We start from the raw sequence: 10,754 nt of genomic DNA, 5'->3' as shown, positions 1-10,754 counted from the left end.
TATACAATGATCTGAAATTTTCATAAGCTTACACTTAATTAAGAATTAAGTGATATGAAAACCTAGATCTAGAATTGTGAACTCAATTAAATGACATTGCATAATTCTTGGGATTTTGGGTTAGCTCAAGTCAAGTTCTATAATTGGGTTAGACCTAGGGTTAGAATCAAACATGGTCTAATAAGAGTTAATTGATCAAATCTAATTAAGTAATAACTAGATTAGGTCAAGGAAACTCTAGGTCAAATACAATAGTTGTAGTTGATCAAATTCCATATCTTTGACTAGACCAAGATGGAACTTGATTGAGACTCAGAGGTTGAGCTCAAGTCATTTGAGTAATCAAATCGAAATTGATTAACCAGTCGGTGTCTAAGATAAGTTTGGCAGACTTGACCGGTGGTTTTAATTGGGAGCTACTGGCACTGATTCGTTTTTGTCGAGTTAATGACATATCCCTTCCACTGATCTCACTTAGTTGATATAGTCAATCACATTTTGATTGGATCTTTAATGATTCGAGTTGTCCCAATCGGCCCAAACTCCAATTGGCCTCCGTGGGCCGTGTTAAGGGCATGTATACCTGTCATATTGGTTTAACAAAATTGCATACTCCAAGGTCTGATTTACAATGCTGGTTGAGCCACAACTCAAATAGAATTTATTATCAATTTCTCAACTCACATTCCAGAATAATTTTTATGTTGAATTCTTTCTTTGCGGATTTTGTAGTAAGGAATTAAGTGACATTGATGAGAAGAAAATCGAGCTGGCCTCTTAGGGTCGGCCTACGGGCCCAAATCATGTGCTAGCTAGTCAATAGACTAGGCTTTCACATTCTTTTCCCCTTAAAAATGTTTCGTCCTCAAAACTTAACCCATTGTCATTCTTAAACAAATATGGATACTTAGTCTACTTCTACTCCACCAAACTTCCATTGCGTAACTCTGATCTAACTCAACTCTTTTATACTTGTCCTATGCCTGACTTTACGAATCATAAGCCAAGCTTATGCTTTACACCGTTACTAGATTTTTAAGCTGTTTTCACTTTCACCAACTTGTTTAACAAGGCCCAGAGTTCATGCACATTAAAACCATCTGAAACCAAGGAAAAGCAAATACTGGGGCTTGACCCAACACTAGCCAAACCAAGGAATCAAGAGAAACAAGAAAACCTTTAGGGAGCACTCAACGGCCCCTGTTATGGTTACAGTAGGGGCAGATGAATTAAGCTTACATCCAGCTTATGTTTTGTCACTTCCATGGAGCTGGCATTGGCTTTGGCTTTGCCCTCATCTTTTCCAGAACCATCCTGAAGAAAGAGAGAGCCTAGATTCACAGAAACAAGCCTGTGAAGTAGCAACCTAGATGAAGGAAAAGAGAGAAGGATGATAGCTTCAGGGTTTTCGGACTCCACTTAACGAGCAGAAGGATGATCGCCCTTGGCTGACATTGACAAGAAGAAAACAGAGGAGTCAGAGTCCTACTAGGGAGACTGGATGCTGGCATTCCATCTCAACCGTCAAATACTACAACTAGCCGGTTTCTCCGGCGGGCCGTTGTACCTTTACGCGTATCTTACCGAGTCTCCAGCGGTCATCCCAGTTCTCCGAGTCAGAATCGAAGTCCTCCTTTTCCTTCTTATAGAGAGAGAGAGAGTGCCGAGAGCAGCGAAGCAATCATCCTTCTCTCCCTGGGCTCAAGACCAACAATCCTTGGCTTCTTGAAAGGTAAAGAATTCTACTCCTCTCATCGTCTCCTTCTCCACTTTATGATTCTTGTCTCTTTAATTTACCAGGCTCTCTTTCTTGAGCGTAGTTTCTGATCTCCTGAAACCCTACGTGTTGAGAAGATGGGTAAGAGGAAGACAAGGCCAAAGGTAGTTCCCAAGAAGCCCCAGCCTAAGCTGGACGTGAGCTTCACCTGCCCTTTCTGCAACCATGACAAGAGCATCGACTGCTCCATGTAAGTGACCTGTCTTGCAGCTCTCCTCATTCCTGGGTTCAGTTTAAATTAATATTGCGGAGGAACTTGGTATCCATATTGAAACTAGAAGAAGCTGATGGGTTTTCTTCGTCGCTCAGGGACATGAAACTGAAGACTGGGGAGGCCTACTGCAGGGCCTGCAAAGCAATCTATATCACCTCCATCAACCGTAAGTTAATCCTGATCACTTTTTCTTCATTCGTTCATTGATCTCAACCACATGTATTGATCCGCATGTAATTCTAACATTATTTAATTTCTTGCCTTGATTTGATTGGCAGATTTAACAGAGCCCATCGATATGTATGTTTTCATGGCACAATTCTTTTCCGATGATTCCATTGTCAATATATTCTTGAAGTTTTCCTAATTTTTGCGGTGGTTTTGTGAATCTTGGCATGACAGATATAGTGAATGGCTCGATGAATGCGAACGGGTCAACGGCAGTGAAGATAACTCGAGAAAGAGGCCTCGCATTGCTTAACTTCACAAGATTTCTATGTTGTCTCTGAATTTGTCAATTATTGAAGCAACCTCGTCTTCTTTTGGTTGATAACCATGTAATTTTTAGATATTTTCTTTCTATTTGTCAGCAACCGGTAAAAGTGCTCGAGATGATCAATTTGGAATACAAAGTGGAAAAGATAGGAATAATTTAACTCAAAAAAAACTCAATGTTGTTGCTGTTTGGAGTCACATAAAGTATATGCTGAATTGATCTCCTTTTTTTTTTTTTGGATGATTTTAACAGCATCCAAGAGGTTGGCAAATTTTATTGCAACATTGTTGTTGGATCAACGTGTTATCTGGGATCTACTGTTGGGATCAACTATATTTGCTAGAATACACAGTGACTTTGAGAACTTATGCAGTACCACTGTTGAATCCTTAATCGTCGGCATCCATGGCTGGTTGAGATGAATCCGGTCACTTTGTAATCAGTCCATCTTTGGAATGAATTTGAAAGCACAAAGCTTAAATCAGGATAATTTCCAGCCGATTTTTGTAATTTTGTAAATCCAGTCACATTCTCCCAAGAATTTCAATCCAGCTGAAATACATCACCAACCCACCTGGAGCTCGGTGCTCTACAGATTCCCATGCTTTGGATCATTCCAATCATATATACATGGAATCAGTTTAAAATCACGGATCCTGTGAAACCATTATAGATGATCTAGGTTTGCATTGGTTTCCAAATAAAACCATGGTGGAAACTTTGTTTGATCTCATCAGAAAAACTTTAGCAACATAAAAAACTTGGTTTCTACTAAGCTCCCAATACATGTTTAGTAATGACCTAATACACACCTCTAGGTAAATCCAGCACACATCTACATAAATTGATAAGTAGTTTTCAGAATATGGTATCCATATTGAAACTGAACTGAAAGAAGCTGACGGGTTTTCCTTGTCGCTTAGGGGCATGAAACTATTATAGAGTCTGCAGAGCAAGCTATACCACCTCCATCAATCGTAAGTTAATCCTGATCACTTTTTTTTTGTTCATTCATTAATGTCAAACTATATGCATTGATCCGCATGTAATCCTGACATTATTTTCTTGACTTGATTTGGTTGGCAGATTTAACAGAGCCCATTGACATGTACATTCTCACAGCACAAGTCTCTTCTAGCCATTGTATTGTTAATAATTCTTGTAATTTTAATAATCTATCATGTCCTAGATCCAGAGCATGACATGGCCGTGCTACCGAGGGGCACAACTTACGATAACATGAAGCCCACATTACATTAGCTTTCAAATCCATCTCAAAAATAATAGAATAAATAGGAATTCAATTTCATTATCCATCAAATAAAACCAATAGTAATTCGAAGCATCTAAATCCAAACATAAATACCAAATCCATAATCCTTACTATTCAGAAATCACCAACTACAATTTTGTAATCAACTGAAGAATTAAAGTTCTACTCTGCTATATAGATAGATCGCCAGGCTTGCTAGTACGAACTCCATGCCTGAACTATCCTTAGTTCCTATCGACCCTATTTGTCTAAAGAGTGAAAAAGAAATAGAGGTATATGAGCGACGCAGCTTAGAAAGTAACCCTTTTACCACCTTACCAGATCAAGCATAAGTATTTTCATGTCAGTGCATCATTTAAGAAAAATAACAGATATTCTAAAATAAGCATTTCATAGTACCATATATTAAAATAAATCATAAGGCAAAACATGCATGCACAAATCATCCATATTTTATAAATATAGTTCCAAGCTCATTCTTCAAATAAATAAATAAATCATTTCTTTGCCATTTAGCCATATCATAGTTCAAACTTTGTTTATAGATATTCGTGCTATAGTCATTTTATACCCATGACAAGGCACATAGATTCATATTTCGTATGCTAACTTTTTCATTGGTGGGGCTAGCATTTATATGGATGCTACCTTTGGGTGTCGATTTTCTCAATGTTAAGAATCATACATAGCTATATGAAAGCATTTAGAAAGCTTATATATTTTTCGTAAACATACATATAAATAGATAAAAAATACTAAATGACATGATCAGACTCAAATTTAATGACAAATCTATTTTTATTAAAACATTCATAGAACTAATTTTCTTAATAAAGCATGATTTTCATAATACATATACTAATCTATAATTCTAATAAAAGCATGATATTTCCACAAGCAAATTTTAGCACGAAAAACATGATCATATGAAAAATAGTAAGTAGTGTAAGGTTGACTTCTAAGTTCATAAAATCAGTAAGGAATATCGGATTTACTTACCTCTTTTATCTTAGACCATCAAACTTTACTAGGCAATTCATTAAACCCTATTAAAAACATTAAAAACAAAATTAATTTCTATTTAATGATTTTAATCGAATTAAATAATAAGTAATTGGGATGCTTAGCCGGATGATAGCGTTTGACCTTTTTGGATGGGTCAGACCTAAGCAATTCGATTAGTAAATCATAGGGCATGGTCTCGATCAGGACCAAAGTCATTTAACGTAGTTCATTATCAGTGAGTTGCATGGACACTTGACACGGCTGAGTAATCAGTCCAGTAGGCGGCCCGGGCACCAAGACAATTTGGGGCCTCCTTTCAGGGTTCAATAAGGGTTCATAGATCAGATCGATGGGACTCAATTCATGGATCCATGGGTCTTCTTTGAGAGAGAAATAGAAAGATGAGAGAGAAGAAAGAGAGAAAATCAGAGAAACAAGAGAGGGATGGCACTCTCTCTCTCTCCTCCTCTTCTTCTTATTCTCCACTTCTTTCTTTCTTTCTTTCTCGGTAAACAGGGGAGGAGGTGGGCTCGTGGCCACCATGGTCATGGTCCAGCAATGTAGAACCAGACGGTGGTGGTGGTCACCAGAGGGTGGCCGGCGATGGCGGGTGGCCGGTCAAATTCAGCCCAAAAATAGAGCCGAACAAGGGGTCATGGCTTGGTCAATCTCGGGTCCCAATTCACTCGCTAGCAGCTGGGGCTCCGGCATTGGCCAGAGGTCAACGAAGGGAAGAGGTCGAGAGTTTCGGCGACGAGTGCCGGCGGCGGCAGTGGTCAAAAAATAGGAGAAAGAGAACTGAAACAGGGGTACCCTATTTTGGATGCAAATTCGGCAATTGACGGTTCCAACTGTGGGATCGGAAGCCCAAAACACAAAGAAAATGAGAGAAAAAGATGGAGAGCTCGTACGTTAGTTCAGTTTGGCTACCCGGTAACTCTTTTGGCGATGAATTGAGGAGGAGACTCAGAGAAGAAAAGCTTGAATAAGAGGATTTCTAGCCTATTCCTCGATGCATGTCAAGGAGGAAGATGGGGGATCTTAAATAGGAAAGAGTCCCTGTTTGATTCGCCTCATGGCGTCAGTTTATCAGGAGCGATAAGGCTCTGCAATTGGAAGGATCGCAATCGGATGAGGGAGGAAGCATACTCTCAACCAAAGTCCACCTCCCCATTTCCCTCACGTGCAGCGCATGTGAGAAATCGGGCTGGCCTCTTAGGGTCGGCCTACGGGCCCAAATCACTTCTGTTGCCCAAGGTGACAACCCAAGAGGGGGGGTGAATTGGGTTTTCTAAAAATTATGTTCCCTAATTTTTACTTTGAATAGAATGCAGCGGAATAATAAGATGTTATTTACTTAAGCTCTAGGCAATTACAAGTAAAGCAGTGGAAGATTAAGCTAGAGCAATTATACTATGGCTTTAGGGTGCAATTGATCTAAAAACAACTTATAGTTGTATGATCAATTTTAATCTATGTGTATGGTAAGAATGGAGTGGAAGCTAAGCAAATCACTTATAACTCTATAGAAATCAAAGCTAGAGATATTACACAATCAAGCATGAATGGAAGGCATGAAATACAAGAGATAAGGCATCACAAACACAAAGATGTATAGTGGTTCGGTGCACCCCAGCACCTACATCCACTCCCCAAGACCTCTTGGGAATTTCACTATAATCCCTTAGATTACAGTCGGTTGTTTTACAAGTTCACAACCCAACTTGTTGTTTTGCGAGATCACAACGAACTCGGTCGGTTTTCACAGGCTCACCAACTAGAACCTACCGATTGTTTTCACGGGCTCACAATCCAACCCAGTTGGTTTTCCCAAAGGCTCACCAACCACAACCTTACAATGATTGTTTTCCGGGTTCACAATCAACCCAGTTGGTTTTTCCCCAAAGGCTCACCAACCACAACCTTACAACGTTGGTTTTCCCTTTGGCTCACCAACAAACCTTAACACCGTTGGTTTTTCCTTTGGCTCACCAACAAACCTTAACACCGTTGGTTTTTCCTTTGGCTCACCAACAAACCTTAACCCCTTGATTCAATCCCTTGATTGAATCAAGTTACAAGATATTAGAACAAGAGTTTAAATCAAATACAAGCTTCTCAAATAAGCAAATATAGCAAATGTAAATAAGTAAAGAAAAGAGAAGAAGCCCTCAAACTAATTTGTAGATGGAGGAACTCGGCTTCTTCTTCACTTGCCCCTCTTCTGATTTTGCACGAAGTAGAGGATCCCCGAGGCAGCACACGGATGGAGAGGAAGCTTTGGGATTCACTTGGATGCTCTTCTTCTCTCTATTTTACTTTGAATGGCCCTTTTGTGCTTATGGGAGATTTTCCTTGTAATCTCTTTCAAATCTCTTCCCTAAATATTTTCTCCCACTTCCATGAGTTCTCCCCTAGCTCTCTTCTTGTTTTTATAGCTTTAGATGGCGTGGAAACAAGAATATAGCCGTTAGAGACAAGAAAAAGAGCCGTTGGACACAGTCTGCATTTCCTGACAATGTTACCGTTGGGATCGGAGTCGACTCGCGCGATCAGGAGTCGGCTCGCCTGTTGCAGGAGTCGGCTCGTGTTTTACCGGAGACGACTCGCCCACTGTTCCAAATTTGAATTAATGTGCTTGCCTCGACTGGGAGTCGACTCGTCTTAACCTGGAGTCGACTCGCCAACTTCTGGAGCTGACTTGGCAATTTCGGAGTCGGCTCATCCACTGAAGTCCGTGGATCCAATTTTGAATTTTGTCCTCTCGAGTCGACTCGACTGTCCTGGGAGTCGACTCGAATCTCAGAGCCCGAACTCTCGATCCTCTGTCTTTTGGCTCGTCCAGTCTTGGAGTCGACTCGAACTTCCTCGGAGTCGACTCGGCTCTCAGTTTCTGAAAGTTGGTCTTCTGCCTTTTGACGTGAAGCTATCGTGGAGTCGACTCGAGCTGTCTGGGAGTCGACTCGAATCTCAGAGGCAGTAACTTGATCTTCTGTCTGTTGATGGTCGCGCAGTCTCAGAGTCGACTCGTGTATTGCGGGAGTCGACTCGAATCTCAGAGTCCATGAAATGCTCTCTGACTTTTTCTTTATGTACCGCTGAGAGTCGACTCTTGCTTTCTTTGGAGTCGACCTGCCAACCATCGGAGTCGACTCGCGTTCCACTGGAGTCGACTCGAATTTCAGACCCGAAAACTGCTCTCTGACTTTTCTGCCTGTGACTCCTAGGAGTCGACTCATACTTCCCCGGAGTCGACTCGGTAAACATTGGAGTCGACTCGAATTCCTCAGGAGTCGACTCGAAGACTATTCTTTCGAATTTTTCCTTTGATTTTACTCCTCCAAATATTTCTTTCCCTTATTGTACTCTGATTTGAATGTTAAATTATTGCAAGGATATGAATCATATAACTTAAGGCAATAATATTGGAATCAGATTAGTGAGCACAGATCAGAGCCAATTAAGATAGTTTTCAAGAAGTTTTCTAAGTTAATACCACAGATAGTTTTCTAATCAAGTGTAGGTGGAATCTTCCTTTGGTTAATTCAAGAAGTACCACAAATGATATTCAAGGAAAAATATGAGTGGAAATCTAACCTCTCTTCACTAAGTATGAAAGCTTGTTCATTTAAGACCTTTTGCCCAATCTATTAAGTATTTTATCAACATGAGAGCAATTTAATTAATTTTCAGAGTAAAAGATCAAAACTTATATATTTGGAAAAATATATCATCATGTTGGATCATTAATTCTTAATGACTTCAAAGTTCTTATATGATAATAAGAGCATTGGGGCACAAATACCAAAATATGAGTTTATGCAATTTTTGATACATCTTTGAGCTCTTTTAAAGACTTTCTTTTATTCCTTTAGAAAATAAGCACAATTTGATACATAAAATAATGAATTTGCACAAAATTGAAGTTCCAAAAAGCAAGCCAATTAGAGCTCATTAGTGAAGTTCCAAAAATAGATTTTCTAAGAGATACTCAAGAAAATTTAACACATTATTCTCCCCCTTTTTCATTAAATTAGAGGCTCTTAAGATTTGCAATTTGGTTCAAGAGTGATGCATGAGATATACTAACCAAATAACACGCCTCAAGGTGTATCATACAGATTTTCAGATTTAAATTTCAGATGATACATATTGGAGAGTATTAGAATCACTTTTCATTTAGTGTTCTTTCTCTCTCATTTAGTTATAGATTTATGCGATTAAGTTCCATAAGACCTCTCCTTCTGAAATTTTCTTTCTCCCCCTCAATTGATCATTCCATTTAAGAGTTTAGAATCCTAAGATAATGTTCAATAAGATTGTCAATCTCAAAAATATATTTCAGCTTATTTTCATAAGACTCAAGGTTTGAGATAAGACAACCTTTATAGAACTCATCTCAAGGAAATTAAAGCATGTCTTGCAATATAAGGAGGTTCATCAAAATCAATCCATAAAATTCAAAGTATGCATCAAAATAAAGTGTCTTTGGGATAGGATACTGAATATCTAAAGCTCCCCCTCAAAAGATGCATTCTTCTTTAATCATTTTAAATTGTTGAATTTCAGATTTTAGTGATAAACGTGAATAACACTGAAATTCTGTAATATCGAGAATGTAGAGTAATCTAGTATTATTCCAAAATTTGTAGTAATTACTCTTTCTAATCCTTTACGAACAAGTTATGCTTTCTCTTAATCTTAGAGAAAATGTATAGAAATATTAATCAGAAAATGATTCATTTGAAGCTCAATTTCTTTCAAAAGCATTTACATTTTCTTTCTTTTAGAGTCATTTGAGTGAACTGAAATATTTCTAGTTTTAAGATCATTCACTCTATTGATGGAAGTCTTTAATAATGTAGGAGAGAAAAACATATAGATGATCATTGAAGTATATCTATTTATAGAACTCAATTTCTTAATTATAGTTTTTCTGCAATGGATACATGAAGCATAATAAATCTTTTTAATATCAAAATAAACTCATATATTTAAAAATATTTGTTTGCAATTAAGATCATTGAAAGACATATCATTTAGACCAATATTAGTATACTTTGAAGATAAGAAATGATATGTTTCGGATGCGTATCGGAGCAATCAACCAAGGCATCAAAATTAATTCTGTTTTTCTTAAATTAAGATTTTATTTAGAAATCATATTGAGTTTAAGCTTTTATACAAAATCAGATTCTGAATTTCATAAAGATTTTCAATAGAGGCTTTTAAAGTCATAATTTGAGATATGGATCTTCCACATTGTAGCTCATCTTAAATCATTATGATTGAAGACACATATTTCACACATATAAGAGGATATTCAGAATATTTGTATTTATGTTTAGCACATTATATACCAAGGTTTGAAGGATAGAACAAACTCAATTCATTTTGCCTAAATAGAAATATCCTTCTCTTCTCCTTTTTACAAATTTATTCACCTTTCAGATTTTAACGATGATTGTGAATGACAAATCTGAAATTTCTTTTTAACAATACAAAAAAAAAAATTATATAGTATTCCAAATATTCAATCAAATTATCCAAGCATGAAGCATTGTAAAACATTGAGAACCCATAAATCAAGACATCATACCATATGCACACTATATTAAGTGTTAAGTCATACATTAAAATAATAAGAACAAGCATGTCAAGGATCAAAATCAATTCTTTTCAAATAAACTCCTTCTATTTCAATATTATCTTGCATTGATTTCATCCTTAAATTATGTTTTCAAGTGATAAAAAAAAACTTGATTCTTCTTATATACTTTCATTTACTTTGTCTTTCATTTTTACTTTCTTATGCTCTATACTCTATTTGCTCCCTATCCGGTGGAGTTGGGAAGGGGCACGAGGTACTACCACTAGCCTCCCTCTTGTGCCGTCCCTAATATGCCCTACACCGAATAGTTGGGTCAAATAGTGCCGGGTACTACCACTAGCCTCCCCATTGGCACCATCCCTATGATGAGCAATATAG

General features: G+C 37.7%; 1 protein-coding gene across 2 annotated transcripts; it reads left to right on the top strand.

Moving 5' to 3' along the window:
- The first annotated feature begins 1,157 nt into the window (after nucleotides 1–1,157).
- Nucleotides 1,158–2,759, top strand: LOC120104453 (transcription elongation factor 1 homolog). 2 transcript variants are annotated; one of them, XM_089929494.1, is made up of 5 exons: nucleotides 1,158–1,732; nucleotides 1,801–1,967; nucleotides 2,087–2,157; nucleotides 2,270–2,291; nucleotides 2,394–2,759. In XM_089929494.1, exons 2-5 carry the CDS (start codon nucleotides 1,855–1,857, stop codon nucleotides 2,470–2,472), a joined length of 285 nt encoding a protein of 94 aa, XP_089785620.1. In that variant the 5' UTR covers nucleotides 1,158–1,732; nucleotides 1,801–1,854; the 3' UTR covers nucleotides 2,473–2,759. The 2 variants fall into 2 exon arrangements, with proteins under 2 accessions (XP_089785620.1, XP_089785619.1); XM_089929493.1 differs by having other exon boundaries at nucleotides 1,821–1,967; nucleotides 2,394–2,758.
- Nucleotides 2,760–10,754: the final 7,995 nt, after the last annotated feature.

This window comes from Phoenix dactylifera, chromosome 3, assembly GCF_051530095.1.
Source record: "Phoenix dactylifera cultivar Ajwa chromosome 3, Ajwa_hap1_PhDact_Kaust_v1.1, whole genome shotgun sequence".
NCBI classification, from domain to species: domain Eukaryota; kingdom Viridiplantae; phylum Streptophyta; class Magnoliopsida; order Arecales; family Arecaceae; genus Phoenix; species Phoenix dactylifera.
The sequence above is the reverse complement of the archived record's forward strand: the minus strand, read 5'-3'. Positions and strand labels throughout refer to the sequence as shown.